This window comes from Callithrix jacchus, chromosome X (assembly GCF_049354715.1).
Source record: "Callithrix jacchus isolate 240 chromosome X, calJac240_pri, whole genome shotgun sequence".
Lineage (NCBI taxonomy): Eukaryota > Metazoa > Chordata > Mammalia > Primates > Cebidae > Callithrix > Callithrix jacchus.
This window is the reverse complement of record NC_133524.1, coordinates 103,646,320-103,665,956: the sequence shown is the minus strand read 5'-3', so window position 1 is coordinate 103,665,956 and position 19,637 is coordinate 103,646,320. Positions and strand designations below refer to the sequence as shown.

General features: G+C 35.8%; 1 protein-coding gene across 2 annotated transcripts in view; it reads left to right on the top strand.

The window, feature by feature from the left end:
- Positions 1 to 19,637, top strand: part of RBM41 (RNA binding motif protein 41) — a 54,215-nt gene that overhangs the window by 13,425 nt on the left and 21,153 nt on the right. For both annotated transcript variants that reach the window (XM_035287643.3, XM_017968551.4), the window contains one exon: positions 17,026 to 17,429. In XM_035287643.3, the coding sequence (XP_035143534.1) occupies positions 17,026 to 17,429 (404 nt within the window). The remainder of the gene's footprint in view (positions 1 to 17,025; positions 17,430 to 19,637) is intronic.

Sequence of the window (19,637 nt, the reverse complement as noted above, 5' to 3'; positions counted from 1 at the left end):
ACCCTATAAGATAGCACAGTATTATACCCATTTTACAGAAAATGAAATTGGCTTCAGCTGGGGATAAGTGATTTTCTTAAGATCACAGTTATTAAGTGGCTATGCTGGGACTTAAATCCGTGTCTGTCCTTACACAAAAGTCTGTACTCTTGACCATAGTACTTGTATATGTGATTGGAAAAGATTTATTTATTGGTTTATTAAGTGTGATTTTACTATATCTTGAGACAAACTTTTTTGCCATTTTCTAACCTTGAATCAGTGAGAAAGAAACATGTATTATCTCTAGAAATATATTTCCTCTGACATCTTCAACTATAGTATGGTACTCTCTGACTACAACCTTTTTCTTGTCCTTCCGGCTCGCATAACTCTCTTAAATTTGTCATACCACCTCTTCAATCCTGTTGACATCTCCTGTTCCTTTACTTTTTTATTTTCTTCCAATCTGTCAGTCCCTCCCTGTTTCTTCTTCCTTTCAAATGTCACTTAAACTTTATCATCCATTATTTAACCACATCTTGACAATGAATCATTCTCTTTGCTTCCTTGTCTGTTTATCACATCCACCCAGCAAAATATCAAACTCAGATCAACCCAACTAATTGCCTTCTCTATTTATACACCATGGCTTCTGGGCATTGCTAGAAATAAATTGTAACTTTGTTGATTATTACTTCTACAAGCTTCTCATCTCTGATATTGGCTAGAGCCTCTCCCTTGTTCAACAGTCTATCTGCTAGTCCCTAGTTACCTCACTATTTCTTTCCTTATAAATACTATTTTAGATCCTCATTACTCGTTCCTTTCCTACTGTTTCATCATTTTTAACAGTCTTCCATCCTATTTCAAAGGAAGTATTGCCATCAGTAAGAACTTTCATCCATTTCTTGCTTCACGCTCTGCTAACTTCTGTATCCTAGCTCTTGTTTTCTTCTCTCTTGACCCAGTGCTAGGGAAGTCCTTCCTGTTTAAGGCTAATTTTTGTACTTTTGTGCTGGATCTTATTCCTCTTATCTTCCAGGGAACCTCAGTCATCCCCAGTATTGCTTCTTTTCTCTTAGGGTTTTAACATTATTTGTATCACTTGTCAGTCTCCATGGTCTACATATGCCTACCATGAACTATTAAAGGAAAATGATAAAAATTAATGATATCTTTCAGTTGATTAGCTATTTGAAGAAATAATACATTTAGATCTTTTTTTACTATATACCATAATAAGTAGCAGTTCATTTGATAAGTGAAATGTAAACATTTAAGCCCTAAAAAAGATAATATTAAATACATATGTTAATATTTTTGATATCTGAATGGGAAAAGATTTTTTCTGTTCTTTATTTTCAGTGAAAATTTTCAAACACACAGAAAAGTTGAAAGAATTTTATCATAAGCAACCATTATATTACCATCTAGAATCTACCATTAATATTTTGCCTTATCATATCTATCTATACCCATCTATCAATCCATCTTACTTTATTAATGTATTTTAGAAAACTGCTGATGTAAATTCCTGTCCCCCCAAATACTTCAGCATGTATACTGTTAGAGTTATTTATTAACATTTTTTCTTTTGTTGCAAAATTTGCAAGCAGTTAAATAAAACATCTTTTGAGTGTTCATTGGCTAGCTTTTGACCAATGTATAAATCTGTGTATTGATATACTGGTAAATGTTTAACAACCACCTCTCTGGGGGAAAAAAAAAGGCCCTAATATGTATCATTTGCCAGTTTCCAAGTTGTGCATATTCTCACCAAAGCCGGTTTCAAGCTACCAATATATCGTTACTGAACATGGAATTGGGAATAAATAAAGACAATCATTGGACCATCACCAGATCACACTGCATCTGTGTAACCTAACCCCTATTAACACAAGATTACCATCACCCCAGAAAGTTTCATCATACTTTTCAGTAATTCCATCCTACCCTCTCAGAGACAACTAGTGTATTTTTTTAAACCATAGATTAGTTTCGCTTGTTCCAGAACTTTATGTAACTGGAATCATACAGTATATGTTCTTTGTGTAAGGTTTCTTTAATTCAACATAATGTTTTTGGGATTCATTGATATCGTTTTATGTGTCAATAGTTTGCACTTTCTACAGCATAATTCTTAGAAGAGTTTTCTATAATTATTGTATTAGTTTCCTAGGGCTACTATAATAAATTATTATAAATCTGGTGGCTAGAACAACAGAAATTTATCCTCTCCACAGTTCTGGAGACTAGAAGTCTAAAATTAAAGCTGTCGGGAGGACCATGCTCTCTCTGTAGGCTCTAGGAGAATATTCTTCCTCACTTCTTCTAGCTCTCAAAGTTGGCAGCAATTCTTGGTGTGCCTTGGTTTATAGATTCCTGATTCCTATCTCTGCCTCTGCCATCACACAGCATTCTCATGTATCTGTGTCTTTGTGTCTTCACATTGCTTTCTTAAAAGGATATCGGTCATTGGATTTAGGCCCACCCTAATCCAGTATTGCTTCAACTTAATTTAACTCCATCTGCAAAGATCCTATTTCCGAATATGTTTACAGTCTGTGGCTCCAGGTGGACATGAATTTTAGAGGTATACTGTTCAAGCTCGTACAGTTGCCCTGTGGCACCAAAAATTCACATCTATCCATGTGCAAAATACATTCCTCCTATCATAACATCCCCAAAAGTCTTAACCCATTCCAGCATCAAGTCTAAGTCCCAAATATCATCTAAATATCAACTCAAAAAGTCCTAAATATCATTATCTAAATCAGGTGTGGGTGAGGTTCTGGATATGGTCCATCCTGGTGCAAAATTTCTCTCCATCCTGAGACTGGTGGAACTAGAAAACGAGTTACCTGCTTCCAATATAAAATAGTGGGACAGGCATAAGATAGATATCCCCATTCTGAAAGGGCACAAAGGAGGGAATAAAGGGGTTACTGGTCTAAATCAAGTTTGTAGCCTAGCATGGCAAATTCCGTTAGTTTTCAAGGCCTACGAGCAATACTCTGGGCTCAATGCCTTGTCTTCTGGGCCCACACGTTTAGTCTATCAGGGCAGCTATAGCCCCATCCTCTCTGGCCTCTACGTCTGTGGCTTTGCTCTTGTAATCATCCTTCCTTCATTTTGTCCTGTCTCTGTCTCTTTCACACCAGGCTGGCACTGGTATAAAATTCTCAAAAACATTGTCAGTCTCATATATGATTTATACCACTGGACAAGAGGTTTCTCTACAGATTCTTCCTAGATAACCCCATCTCTATTCCCAGCTTCTACTGAGGTGGTTGATTGGATCCTGATACCCTAACACCAAATCTCTTTAATGAAAGTTTGTCTATGTATACCATTGGCCTTGTTTCCAGAGCACACTATCTGTATAGGCTGAGAATTTTCCCAATCATCAAGTGTTGTCCCTTTTTCTTAACAGTTCCTTCTTCAATGTTCCTTCTTCCTCTTTTATTTTATTATAAGCATCAGGGAGAAACTAGCCTACATCTTCCACACTGCCTGTTCATCTCCTTAGCGAAATATCAGTTTGTCACTTTTAAGATAGACTTTTCACCCAACAGTATTCAGTTCAGCCAAGTTTCTGCCACTTTATAACAAAGATTGCCTTTCCTCTGGTGTCTAATAACATGTTCATCATTTTCTTCTAAAGCCTTACCAGAAGTACCTTTAACATTTATACCTCTAGCAAATAATAGAAGTTTTCTCTACTGTCTCTTTACTACTTTCTGAGTCCTCACCAGAATTGCCTTTAACATCCATATTTCTATCAACAATCTCCTCAGTGTAGTATAGGCTTTTACAATCAAGCAGCTCTAAATTCTTCCAGTCTCTACTCATTACCCAATTCCAAATCCAATTCCACATTTTTAGGTATTTATTAAAGCAGCATCTTACTTCCCAGTACCAATGGTACTTTGTTATGGCAGCCCTAGGAATCTAATACAGGCTTTGTTACTGGGAAGTAGGATGCTGCTTAAAGTGTGTGGCTTAAAACAACAGAAAGTTATTCTCTCACAATTGTGGAGGCTACAAAATCAAGGTGTTGGCAAGGTTGGTTCCTTCTAGTGGCTCTGAGGGAGAATTTGTTGCATCTCTCTCTCTTAGCTTCTGGTGTTTGCTGGCAGTTCTTGGATTATAGATGCATCACTCCAATCTCTACCTCTGCCATCACATGGCATTCTGGTTGTTGACTGTCTCTGTATCTTTACCTGTCCTTCTTATAAGGACATCAGTCATTGGACTCAGAGGCTAACCTGTGACTTCACCTTAACTATTTATATCTGCACCCTGTTTCCAAAGAAGGTCATATTATGAGGTTCTGGGTTGACATGAATTTTAAGAGGATTCTATTTAACCCAGTACATTTACTTATTGCCACTTCTTCACTTCTCATTCACTTTTTTTGCAATCCATCTTTTTATAATGACATAGATCATGCCAAATGGAACTTAAAACATTTTTAATCAGATCAAGAAATAGAACATGCTGATACTCCAAAAATTCCCATATGCCCCTCACAAATCACAACCCTCTCCCCACTAGATATAAACACTGTCCTAAGTTGTGATAATTTCCTTATTTTTCTTTATATTTTTACCACCCGTACCTGCAGTACTAGACAGTGTTTAGTTTTGCTTGTGTTTAAGCATTATATCAGTGAATTATACTGTGTGTATTCTATTGGGTCTTCCTTTTCTACTCAATGTTACGGTGTTTTCTGGCAGTTATATTTGAGATATTCATCCATATTGCTATGTGTAGTCATAGTTCATTTTCATTGAAATATAGTATAGTATTCTTTATATGAACACACCATAGTTTACCCATCCTACTGTAGTTGCACATTGGGGTTATTCCCATTTGGGGGGCTATAAATGTCAGTCCTGCTACTGTGATCTTTCTTGTACATGTTTTCTGGAACACACGTGCAGAAGTTTCTCAGCGTATGTATCTAGGAGTGGAATTGAGTGGCAAAGTGTTCATACATCTTCAACTTTAATGGCTGTTAACTAATTTCTGAAAGGATTTCCCCAAGTTAAAATTCCACCAGCCATGTGGAAATGTTTAGGTTGCTGTACATCCTTGTCTACAACAGGTATTGTCAGACTCCAATCTGATGAGTATTTACTTGTATTTTGTTATGCTTTTTTCCCTTTATTATTAGTTAACATTTATTTGTTACTTTTTTGTTTTTGTTTTTGTTTTGAGACAGAGTCTGCTCTGTTGCCCAGGCTGGAGTTCAGTGGCACGATCTCAGCTCACTGCAACCTCCACCTCCCAGGTTCAAGCAATTCTTGTACTTCATCCTCCCGAGTAGCTGGGATTAGACGTGTGCCACACCACTCCTGGCTAATTTTTGTATTTTAGTAGAAACTAAAAACACAGGATTTTTGCTAGGGATGGTGGCACACGCCATGTTGGCCAAGCTGGTCTGGAACTCCTGACCTCAAGTGATCCACTCACCTCGGCCTCCTGAAATGTTTGGGTTGTAGGCATGAGCCACCACACCTGGCCAATTTATGTTACTTTTTAAAGCCCTTAGTCAAGTGTTATTTTCCTCAACTCTTTTATTTTGGAAAATTACAAAAGTGGAGAAAAATTGAAAGATTACACCCACACTCTTCACCTGCATTCACCAACTGTGGACAACTTGCTACATTTGCTTTATCTCTCTCTTCCTCTTTATGAGTATATGTGTATGTGGTTTGTTTACTGATAAACTATTTGGAACAAGTTTCAGACATAAGAAGGATTTACTCCTAAATACCTAATTATGTATCTCCTAAGAACAAAGGCATTCTCCTATGCAATCACGGTATAATGATCACTCTTTAAGAAATTTAACATTGCTACTCTATTGTTGCAATCAGGTTTCTCAATTATAAATCAAGAATACGATCGGGGATCACACATTACATTTAGAACAGTTCCCCTGCCTTCGTGTTTGTGTTTGTGTTTGTGTGTGTGTGTGTGTGTGTCTTTCAAGATATCATTTCAAGAGTCTGAGCCTATATTGTTTGTTTGTTTCATTGTGGTTTTAATTTCATTCTTGATAACTGGTGATGTTGGATACTTTCTTACATGTTTACTGGCCATCTGGATAGCCTGCTTTGTAAAATGGCTGCACAGCTCTTTTGCCCATTTAGCAAATGTGAAAATGCCTATTAACTACCTGAATGTCCTTCCGTCTGTTTGTATCTTTGTCCAGATACAGTTTTGGTTAAGAGGTCACTTTAGGGATCTATCAAAACAATAGCTTGTGAATATTTAATTTAGCAGGTAAATAATTTTAAAGACAAGATAACCAATGGGTGAACCCCAAAGCACTAAGATACAGTACATCTCAGTTCTTACCACCTCTACAGGAAGGAGGGAGGTTAGAAAGTGTTGAGGTTATGCATTCTGAATATTCTGTCTCTTTTTTTCTCTAATCTTAGGTGCATTTTTCTATACATTTGTACCAGTCTTTTTATTATTATGGATACTTTTTCTTTGTTGGTAATATATGTTGAAAATGTCTATTCCAATTCTGTGGTTTGTCATTTCACTGCCCTTATGATATCTTTTGGTAAACAAAAGTTGTTGATCTCCATGTAATAAAATTTATTAATTTTTTCTTTATACTTAGTGGGTTTTGTGCTTCGATTAATAAATCCTTCCTTACTATGAACAAGTAGATAGGAAGAGATTGTTCTTTTGTTCTTTAGTTCCTTTCTTTTTTTTTTTTTTTTTGAGACAGATCTTTGTCACCCAGGCCAGAGTGCAGTGGCCGGGTTCACTGCAACCTCTGCCTCCTGGATTCAAGCAATTCTCATGCCTCTACCTCCCAAGTAGCTGGGATTACACACATGCACCACCATGCCCAGCTAATTTTTGTATTTTTAGTAGAGGTAGAGTTTCAACATGTTGGCCAGGCTGGTCTCGAACTCCTGACCTCAGGTGATCTGCCCTCCTTGGTCTCCCAAAATGCTGAGAATACAGGCATGAGCCACCACGCCTGGTCCTTATACTGTTCTTTATTCTAAAAGCTTTGTGTTTTTTGCCTTTCACATTTAAGTCGTTAGTTCACCTGGAATTGATTTATGAATATGGTATAAAGTAGGGTTCCAGTTCCTTTTTTTCCCTCATGTAGATAGCCCTCTATCCTACAGATATTAAAAATGTCTAGACTGTTATTTTGTTGCAATATCAGGTGTTCGTATATGAATGAATTTTCTTTTATTCTCTATTTTGTTCCTTTGGTCTTTTTGGCTATTTTAGAATCAATATTATACAGTCTAGCTTTGTGATGTTTTGATATCTGGTACAGCAGAAGAATAATTCTTTCCAACTTGTTGTTCTTCAAAAGTGTTTTGACACTTTGCCTTTCCATGTAAATTTGAAAATTATCAAGTTACACAGGCACACATACCTTTATGTGATTCCATTGAGTGTTTAAGTCAATTAAGGTCAATTAACATAGCTATGAGTCTCCAAATCTTCAAATGTGAACATAATACCTTTCCATTAATTTAATTATCCTTTAATGTCTTTCAGTACATTTTCCGTTTTCTATTCCTTCTCACTTTTGTGATTCTGAATTTTTTTTATTTTTAAATAGCTATATTGAAGTATATAATTTACATACGATAAAATCCAACTATTGTAAGTGTTCAATTCAATGATTTTTAGTAAATTTATAGAATTGTGCTATCAAACCCATAGTCCAATTTTAGGACATTTCCATCACCTGGCAAAATTCCATAGGGCCCATTTGTAGTAAATGATACCCACATATACCCCAAGCCTCTGTCTCTATAAATTTGTCTTTTCTAGGTATTTCATAATGAATGGAATCTTACAATGTGTGATCTTTGCTTCATTCAGGACTTATAATGTTTTTGAGGTTCTCTATATTGTGGCATGTGTCAGCAATTTGTTCCTTTATATTGCTAGTTTTCTATTTTTCAGCATTATTAGTCCATTCTCACACTGCTATAAAGAAATATCTGAGACTGGATACTTTTTAAAGGAAAGAGGTTTAATTGACTCACAGTTCTGCATGGCTGGGGAGGCCTCAGGAAACTTAACAATCATAGCGGAAGGGGAAACAGACACCTTCACAAAGTGGCAGTAGAGAGTGTGTGTGTGAAAGAGAAACTGTCAAAGACCTATAAAACCATCAGATCTTGTAAGAATTCACTATCACAAGAACAGCAAGAGAAACCGCCCCCATGATCCACTCCTCTCCCACAAGGTCCCTCCCTTGACACATGGGGATTATAGGGATTACAATTCCAGATAAGATTTGGGTAGGCACACAGAGCCAAGCCAATCAATTTAGGTTGTTTCCCCTTTTGGCTATTATGAATAATGTTGTGGTGAACATTTGCTTGAACATGTTTTCATTTCTCTTGAATTAGTGGAATTTCTGGGTCCTATGGTAATTCTGTGTATAACCAATTTGAGGGATTGACTGTTGCCTAATGTGGTTGTATCATTTTACTGTCCCATCAGCAATGTGTAAGAGTTCTTATTTCTCTGAATCCTTGCCAATACTTATTACCTGTCTTTTATTACAGCCATTCGGTGTGTGTGTATGTACTGATAGCTCATTGTAGTTTTATTTTGAATTTCTATAATAACAAATGATCTTGAATACCTTTTCATGTGCTTATTAGCCATCAATATGTCTTCTTTGGTGAAATGTCTATTCAAGTCTTTTGCCAATTTTTTGATTGGGTTGTTTTCTTAAGAATTTTTTTGTATTCTGAGGGTTGGGCGCGGTGGCTCAAGCCTGTAATCCCAGCACTTTGGGAGGCCGAGGCGGGTGGATCACGAGGTCAAGAGATCGAGACCATCCTGGTCAACATGGTGAAACCCCGTCTCTACTAAAAATTACAAAAAAATAGCTGGGCATGGTGGCACGTGCCTGTAATCCCAGCTACTCAGGAGGCTGAGGCAAGAGAATTGCCTGAACCCAGGGGGTGGAGGTTGCAGTGAGCCAAGATCACGCCATTGCACTCTAGCCTGGGTAACAAGAGCGAAACTCTGTCTCAAAAAAAAAAAAGCAAAGCAAAGAAAAAGAATTTTTTTGTATTCTGAATACAAGCCCTTTATAAGGTATCTGATTTGCAAATGTTTTCTTCTAGTCTGTAGCTTGTCTTTATTTTCTTAATGATGTCTTTTGAAGCACAGAAGTTTTCATTTTAATGAAGTTTAATTAGTTATTTTATGGCTTATGTTTCTGGTGTCATATCTAAGACATCATTGCTGAACTCAAGGTTAGAAAGATATTCTGCTATTTTTTTTTCTGGAACACTTAATAGTCTTAGCTTTTACATCTAGATATATTATACATTTGATTTGATTTTTATGTGTGAAGTAAAGGGTCCAAGTTCATGTTTTTGTATATGGATGTCCAGTTGTTCCAGCACTATCTAAAGGCTGTTATTTTTCCCATTGTCTTGGCACCTTTGTGGAAAAATCAATTGACCATAAATGCAAGGGTTTATTTCTGGACACTCAGCTTGGTTCCATTGATCTATATGCCTATCCTTATATGCTAAATCTTTTTACTGCACCTTTATGGTAAGTTTTGAAATTGGGTAGTATGACTTCTCCAACTTTGTTTCTCTTTTTTAAAATCACTTTTTCTATTCTAGGTCCTTTGTGTTTCCACGTAAATTTTAGAAGCAGCTTGTGAAATTTTTTTTATACAAATAATCCTGCTGGAATTTAATAAGGATTGAGTTGAATCTCTATAATTCAATTTGGAGAAAACTGATCTTTAATCATTAATATTTTAATCCAAGAACATAGTAGAATGTCTCTTCCTTTGTTTATATCTTCTACAATTTATTTCAGCATTGTTTTGTAGTTTTTAGTTACATTTCTTTTATTAAACTTAATCTTATGTTTTCTTTGTTGAATTTATTTATTTTTTTTTAGAGACAGGGTCTTGTTTTGTAATTCAGGCTGGAGTACAGTGACACAATCATAGTTCACTGCAACCTCCAACTCCTGAGCTCAAGGGATCCTCCTGCCTCAGCCTCCTGAATAGCTAGGACTATAGGTGCATGCCACCATGCTTGGTTAATTGTTTTGAAAGGTTTTTTTAGAGATGGGGTCTCACTGTGTTGCCCAGGCTGGTCTCAAACTCCTGGCCTCAAGTGACCCTCCCACATCATCCTCTCAAAGCACTGGGATTACAGGTATGAGCCACTACACCCAGCCTTTTGAATTTATTTCTAAGTATTTTGATGATTTTCATGTTCTTGTGAATAGAATTGTTTTCACATTTCATTTTCCAATTTTTGCATGCAAGTATGTAGAAATGCAGTTTATTTTTCTTTCCTTTTCTTTTACTTTTATTTTTTTCTTGAGATAGAGTCTTGCTCTGTCACCCAGGCTGGAGTGCGGTGGCACAATCTCGGTTCACTGCAACCTCCACCACCCGGGTTCAAGCAGTTCTCCTGCCTCAGCCTCCTGAGTAGCTGGGATAACAAACATGTACCACCACACCTGGCTAATTTTTGTATTTTTAGTAGAGACAGGGTTTCACCATATTGGCCAGGCTGGTCTTGAACTCCTGTCCTCAGTTGATCCACCCTCCTTGGCCTCCCACAGTAGTGTGTTTATAGGTGTGAGCCACTGTACCTGGCCTAGAGTTGATTTTTCTATATTAATTTGTATCCTGTGATTAAACTCTTTTATTGTAATAGTTTTATTATGGTTACCTTAGAGTTTTCTACATAGAGAATCCTATTTCCTGTAAATAAAGACACTTCTTTCTTTCCAATCTGGAGGACTTTTTTTTTCTTTTTTGCCTCCTTGTACTGTCTGGAACCTTTAGTACAGTGTTGAATGCAAGTGATCAGAGCTAATATCCTTGCCTTGTTCCCAGTCTTAGGAGGAAAGTATGCAATTTTTAACCATTGAGTATGATCTTAGCTCTGGGTTTTCTACACATACTCTTTGGCAGTCTGTTACTTTCCTATGAAAAGAAAGGTAATTAGAATGTAACTAATTACCATACATTTAGTGGCTTAAACTATATAAATTTTTGTTCTTATCGTTCTAGAAGTTAGAAGTCTTAATATGTCAACAGGTCTGCATTCCTTCTAGAGGCTCTGGATGAGCCTTGTTCAGATTCTAGAGGTCATCCGCATTCCTTGGCTCTTGACCCCTTCCTCACATTACCCTCTACATCCATCATCACATCTCCCATTCTGTCTCTGACCTTCTTGCTTCCTTCTGATAAGGACCCTTATGATTACATTTAATCCAGCATAATCTTCCTATCTCATCCTTAATATGATCACATCCGCAGATTCCCCTTTGCAGTGTAATTTAACATTTTCCCAGATTCCAGGGATTAGGATATGGACATCTTTGGGGGGGCCATTATTCCACCTACCACAAGCAGGTTGAAGATGCTCCCTTCTAGTGTCAGTTAATTGAGCTTTTAAAAATTATAAATGGGTATTGGATTTTGTTTAATGCTTTTTCTGCACCTACTGTGGTGGTTTAAGATTTAATCCTTTGATTTTTAGATGTTATACCAATCTTTCATTTCTGGGATAAATCCCACTTGTATGTATGTGATCCTTTTGTATGTTGCTTCATGAGGCTTGCTAATATTTTGTTAGGTATTTTTGCATCTATATTTATGAGGAATATTGGTCTGTGGTTTTCTTGTAATATCTTTGTTTGGTTTTGTTATCATTGTAATACTGACATCATAGAATGAATTGGAAAGTATTTCCTCCTCTTGCCTTTTCTGAAGTGTTTCTGCAGGATTGGTATTATTTCTTTAAGTATTTGATGGAATTTACCATTGAAGCCATTTTGACCTGGGTTTTTCTTTGTGGGTTGTTTGTTGAGTACTAATTCATCCTCTTGTTATTCATTTATTCTTTGAGACTGCTTTGGTAATTTCTCTCTTTCTGTGAATTTGTCCATTTATCTAGGTTTCCTAATTTGTTGGCCTAAAGTTATTTATAATATTCCCGAATAATCATTTTCATTCCCCTAAAGTTAGTAGTGATGCTTCCTCTTTAATTCTTGATTTTAGTCATTTTTGTCTTCTCTCTTACTTTGTTGTTCAGTCTAGGTAAAGCATTTGTTATTTGTTAAACTTTTCAAAAAACCAGCTTTTGGTTTTGTTGATTTTTCTCTACTTTTCCATTTTCTATTGCATTGACTTATTTCTTAATTTCATTATTTTCTTCCTTCTGCTTGCTTTGTGTTTAGTTTACTCTTTTTCTGGTTTCCTAACTTGGAAGCTCAGGTTTTAAATCTGAAACCATTCTTCTTTTCTGATACGGGCATTTAAAGCTAAAAATGTCTGTCATATGGAATGTAGCATTGTTTTAACTATCCATAAAATTTGATATGTTGTGTTTTCATTTTTATTCAGATCAAAATATTTTTAAGTTTCCTTTATGAGTTCTTTGATCCATGGGTTATTTAGAAGTTTGTTGTTCAATTTCTAGATATTTGTGTTTTCCCATTTCTTACAATAGTCGATCACTAATGTATCTTGTGTTTATAGAACATATTTTATATGATTTCAGTCTTTTTTAGTTTTTTGAGACATACTCCTACCTTGAGACCTCACTCTAATATCAGCATGATAGACACCCTTGCCTTCTTTAGGTCTTCACTCAAATAGCACCTCTTCGTGAGATCTATCCAGACCAAAATCAGAAATAATGACAACCCTGTAGCTCTTCCAATATTATCTTGTATTTTTTGCTTTTTTATAGCACTCCTACCTTCTAATATGCCGTGTAATTCACTTGGCTCTACAGAGGGAGGAATCTTTATTTATTGATGCATTCCTAAGTATTTTTGAGTGTATTTACTAATCTATTCATCTACTTGGACATATGTAGCTGAAATTTCTTCACTTTCTTTGGATAATAGTATTTCATCATAAATGTACCAGAATTTTATAATTAATTCTTCGTGGATGAACATTTGTATTTTTGCTAATTGTGGCCAATTATAAATGGCAATGATCTGAAAATTCATATTATCGTGTCCTAGTACATATATGCCTACATTTTTCTAAGAATATATGTGGGAATGGAATTGATGTGTTGTATGTTGAGCATATCTTCAACATTAGTAGATGATGTCATGTTGATTTGCACTGTGTGTACACATTACTACCAGCAATATGTGAGGATACCAGTTGCTCTACAACTTCACTGACATGTAGTATTGGCATTCTTTTTAATTTTTGCCAACATGTTGGTTTTCTATTAGTATCTTATTCTCTTCCTAATTTGCATTTCCCTGAATTCTAATGTGGTTGAGCACACTTGTATATAATTATTTTATTATTATTATTATTTTTTTCAAGTTAGAGACAGGGTATCACCATGTTGCCCAGGTTGGTCTCGAGCTCCTGGACTCAAGTGATCCTCCTGCTTCAGCCTCCCAAGTGCTGGGATTACAGGTATGAGCCACCACGCCTGGCCCGCATATATGTATATTTCCTCTTTTGTGAGACATCTATTAAGTATTTTGCCCATTTTCCTAATGGTTGTTCATCTTTTTCTTATTGATTTGTAGGAGTTATTCATGTATTTTAGATTTAAGTTCTCTGATAATTCTTTGTGTAGCAAATATCTTCCTAATCTGTGGCTTTTTGTGTGTATATCCATCTCTTGATGATATTTTGATGAACAAAAGTTCTTAATTTTAATGTAGTTTAATTTACCAGTCTTTTCCTTAATGGTTATTGCTTTTTGTATCTTAGGAAATCCTTATATAACTACTCTCAGGCCTTGCTGGTGGAAATACAGAATAGTATAACTTCTACAGAGTGAAATTTAACAATACATAGAAAAATTACATACACATTTACCCTTTGTCTCAGCAATTCTACTTCTTAGAATCTATTTCAGACATATACTGGAAAAATACCAAATCCTGTTTGCACAAAGCTGTTTATCAGGACATTATTCGTAACAGTCTGAGACTGGAAACAAGACCAATGTGTGGGAAATAGTTGAATAAACTATGGTACATCCACACATGGAGTATTGTGCAGCTATAAGAAGGAATGAAAAGAGCTCTACACATTAATATGGAACTATCTCCAGGATATATTGTTAATTGCAAAAAGTAAATTGTAGAACAGTGCTTATAGTAGGTTACTTTTTATGTAGGAGAGAGGTATAACTAATGAATTATGTGTATGTATGTATATACCTATTTGCTTATATTTTCAAAAAAGAAACAATGAAACCATAAGCCAAAACCTAATAAAAATGATTATTTATGGGGAGTGAAAGGAATGGGATAAAGAGGACAGAAATGGAAGTGAGACTTCTGTGAAGGTATTGTATAACAGTTTTACTTTAGATCCATGTAAATATTTTGCATCATTTAAAAGTTTAATTAAAAAGGTAAAAATCAATCCCTAAAATTCAAAAACAACCTGAAGCAAATTAGCCTAATGATAAAGTTAGTAACATAATCCACACAATTGGAAAACAAAAGAAAACAATTACTTATACTGACTTTAAAACAACATTTGTATATTTCCAGTGGGGTCCATATTCTAAGGGCAAAAGTAACTGCAAAGAAATATAAAACTATATTCAGCAGTTTTATTGGTGATAGTATTGTTACTGACATTTTAAAATTCTATAAGTATATTGTAGGAAGAAGATAATAAATCATTTTGCTAATATTATTTTAAGCATGTGAGAGGAAATACAACTCTAAAATGAAGGAGTTTAAGTAAAAACCTTGTTATCTCAAATTTGAGTTGGAAATACCAATATAAACTCATGATTTACTTTTCCCTTTCAAAATGTCCCTCTTGCTCAGCAAACTAACACAGGAACAGAAAATCAAACACTGCATGTTCTCACTCATGAATGGAAGGTGAACAGTGAGAACACATGGACACAGGGAGGGGAACATCACACACTGGGGCCTATGGAGGGAAAGGGAAGAGACAGCATTAGGACAAATACCTAATGCATGTGGGGCTTAAAACCTAGATGATGGGTTGATAGGTGCAGCAAACCACCATGCCACATGTATACGTATGTAACAAACCAGCATGTTCAGCACATGTATCCTCAAACTTAAAGTAAAATTTTTTTAAATTAAAAAATAAAATAAAACCATTCCGGTGTATCATTTAAAAAAATGTCCTAGCTTTTGACCACTGAAAAGGCCTGGAAACAATAACTCAGAAGTTGCTTCTGTACACACCAGCAACACAGTATGGTTTCTAAATATCACTTCCTACTAAAAGGAACCAAGGGTCCTCACAAAAATATTCCAGGTTTGAGTTAGGAAGTGTGCAAGATGAGTTTAGGATATTTGGCTATGCCAGAAAGCTGGGAAGCAATACAGGAGCCAATTTGAAGGGTTTCCCAATGGTCCTAAGTGGAATAATAATACATTTTATTAGCACAGATAAAATATATGAAAATACACTCTTTTATTACTATACTAAAAATAACCATTGGTCACCATTGGACATTTCTTTCCCTCCCCTCCCCTCCCCTCCCCCCGCTTCCCTCTTCCGTGAGACGGAGTCTTGCTCTGTCGCCTAGGCTGGAGTGCAGTGGCACACTGCAACCTCTGTCTCCTGAGTTCAAGCAATTCTCCTGCCTCTGCCTCCTGTGTAGCTGGGACTACAGGCACCCGCCACCACACCTGGCTAATTTTTATATTTTTAGTAGAAACGGAGTTTCACCATTTGGCCAGGCTGGTCTTGAACTCCTGACCTTGTGACCTGCCCTTCTCAACCTCTCCAAGTGCTGGGATTACAGGCATGAGCCACCGCGCCCAGCCACCATTGGACATTTCTAAGGTGTCAACTTTTACTCTCATAATTGATAAATAATGGCAAAGAATCAAGCATTTATCCTGCCTTTCCCATATGATCTACATTTAGGGAAACGACATAGTTGATGACGGTAAGTTCACCATAGAATTCCAGATAATAAACACAAAAGAAATAATAGAATTAGGAAAGCCACAATTTGCAACTCTTAATAAATTAATATAGGTAATGGTCATCAATGGATGTAAAAAACCCATTAGGTAGAAGGTGAATGGGAAAATTTAATAATGGGGGCATGGGACTAATATCACCTAGCACCTCAATCCATTGATGAATTTCAGCATCACTACAAATGGGACCACCAAACATTATGTGCCTTATGATATGATACAATAGGAAGTACATATCTATCTATAAGGAATCTAACCTGTGGATCAGCACCACCCAATGTAACTTTCTGATATGATGTAATAGTTTTTATCTGTTTTGTCCAATATGGTATCCACTAGCCACATGTGACTATGGAGCACTTTAAATTTGTTAAGTTCGACTGAGGTACTGATATTTAAAAATTAATTTAAATAGACACATGTGACCAGTGGCTACTATATTAGGTAGCATAGTTATAGATTAACTGCCAGTAAATAGAATGGATTAAGGAACAAGTTAACAGCATCAGAAAATGATTAACCAAATTCATTTGTTCATAGAACAAATGTAGTTTATTTAATCAATGGAGGAGAGATAAAATAAAATAGAGGGGTGGGAGAGAAGAGGCACTGTTTTAGAATAAAACAATCTTAAGAAATATAACAGCCAGAGGCAGGTTTAGATTCTGAATTGAATAACCAAGTATAAAAAAAAACTTTGACATAATCAGGACAATTTGAACATGACATTGGTATTAGATGATACTAAGGAATTATTAATTTTGTGAAGCATAATGCTATATGGCTTATATATTTTAAATGTCCTTATCAATTAGAGGTACATGTATTTGCATGACCCTAGGTGCCTCACTTGCCTCACCGTAGTTCTGGCCTATAGTTGTGCTTGAAATAAACTATCATAAGATAGCTATATACCATTGTCATTTGTCACGGGTTGTAAAGACCTGCCCCAGCAGTGTTTCTTTATCTGAGGTCCAGGATTTAATTTTTATTAATTTGTCAAAGGTTGTATTGGTAGGCTTTGTGGAACTTCCCTATCTCTTTGTCTTCATCCAGATGAACCCCAAAAGAAGAACAAAGGTGATCCCATGAACAACCTGGAAAGTTTTTACCAAGAGATGATAATGAAAAAACGTCTTGAAGAGTTCCAACTTATGAGAGGTGAACCCTTTCCTTCCCACTCACTGGTCTCAGCTCCATCAGTGGGTGATAGTGGCACAGCTGAGAACCCATCATTACTCGAGGACAAGGGAAAACAGGCAGCACAGGGTAAAGGTCCCAGTCTCCATGTGGCAAAAGTTATTGATTTTTCACCTGAGCAGTGTTGGACTGGGCCTAAGAAGCTGACGCAGCCAATAGAATTTGTCCCAGAAGATGAAATCCAGAGAAATCGTTTGTCAGAGGAAGAGATCCGAAAAATTCCTATGTTTTCTTCATATAATCCAGGGGAACCAAACAAGGTATAGGCCAAACCAAGTAAAACAGCCTGGGTTGATTTCACTTTTATTTACCTCTACCTAAAGTAATCCTTTTAAATTAGCTTTGATGATACCAAAGAATCATGATATAGGCACAGTGATTGTGTTTGTCCTTGACCTTGACTATTTATTCTTTGCATACTATGTAAGTAACATATTTCCTATAATGTTCTTGGTACTTTGCTAAGGTCCTGAACTACCCATAGAGTTTTAAAGAAATCTTGGTAAGACTAGTCCATACCCATTAGAATCCCTGAATTGAAGGAAAAGTAACCTCCAATTTCCTATGGTGTAATAATCAAATAGTGTTCATAGGACCACCATAGCTGGTAGCCATGGTGCCTCTGGAATTAGTCAGTAATTGATGCCTGGTTGTGAGTAGGGTATATGCTACCACATGAGTCTTCTCTTCAGAATGCTTACCTGGCTTTCATATGACATATGACTTAAGTTGCCATTGGCAAAGCAGCAAAGTGAAAAAGTCCTATAAGCTTCAAGAAATTATCCAACAAGGCCAGGCATGATGGCTCACACCTGTAATCCCAGCACTTTGGGAGGCCAAGGTGGGCAGATCATGAGGTCAAGAGTTTGAGACCAGCCTGACCAACATGGTGAAACCCCCTGTCTACTAAAAATGCAAAAATTAGCTAGGCATGGTGGTGCACACCTGTAATCCCAGCTACGCAGGAGGCTGAGGCAGGAGAATCGTTGAACCTGGGAGATAGAGGTTGCTGTGCACTGAGATCGTGCCACTGCACTCCAGCCTGGCTACAGAGTGAGACTCCGTCTCAAAAAAAAAAAAAAAAAAAAAATTGTCCAACATGTAACTAAATAACATAAATATTTCTTATTTTATTGATCAAATCATTATTTCACATTCATGTTATATGTTACATCTGGATTGGAAAACTCATTACTGTGTTACCCAAAGAGACAACACAAGCTCCTGTAGCATATACTTTGTTGTGTCTAAAAAACAAAACCAAAAATATAATGTTAGTTTTTGACTGTCTCTGAATTTTAAAAAAATCATTCTAGATTAGGGATATTAAAACAGTTGCTTTGACTGATTGAATTTCTAATAGTTCAGGGGTATTTATGCTATTAGTTCAAGGATAGCTTGATTTTTATTTACTTTTTGTTGTGAAATATTAATATACCAAAAGTTATATCAAATCGTGTAACAAATATCTATGTACCCAGCCAACCCTTATTAATCATTATCAATTCCTAATATTTTCCATATTCGCTTAATTAAAAAAATAAAGCATTATAGATATTCCTGAAGACTTCCACATATCCCTTACATTGGTGAGGGATATGTGGAAGTCTTCAGGAATATCTATAATGCTTTATAGATATTCAGGAATGTCTATAATTTGCTATTTATATATTTATTACTTATAAAATTATAAAGAGCAAATTTTATATATGTAACCTTTCCAGATGTAACCACTATCCTGAATTTGCTAATTATAATTCCTATGCATGTTTTTTTATTTTTACTACATAGCTGTATATTCACAAATAACATATAGTTTTATATGTTCTAATACTGTATAGATGACATACTCTATCATTCTACAACTTTTTTAACTCAATATACATAATGTTTTGGAAATTTATTTCCAAAGATACAAGGAAGTATATAGTATTCATTCCATTGTAGAAATAGACCATAATTTATTTTATTTATCAGTTTCCCTGAAGATTTGTTCTTTCTGTTATTTTGCCATTACAGATAATTCTGCAACAAGTATTATTATACATATCTTTTGTTGCACATACACCAGACTTTTTCTAGGACAGTATTTTTCAAACTTAGGTTACAAATAGCAGGTCACAACCAATGGGATTTTTTTTTTTAATGAAATGGAATAGAATAGAACATATCAAAAAGTATTCCTTATCAGTATGTTCGGGTAATTACTGTTTCTTTAAGCTTTTATATTATATATGTTTGTGTATATGTGAGATGTGTGTGTGGGGCCACAATGAATAATGCAGTTTTTCCTGTAGATCTCAACAAAAGTGTTGGGAAGGTTTTACTGTATTACAGTGGTTCTCAAATGTTGGTGTGCATCAGAATTGCCTGGAGGGCTTATTAAAGCACAGATTGTTAGTCTCCACCCCCAGAATTTTTGACTCAGTAGATCTGGAGTGGGGCCTGAGAATTTGCATTTCCACCAA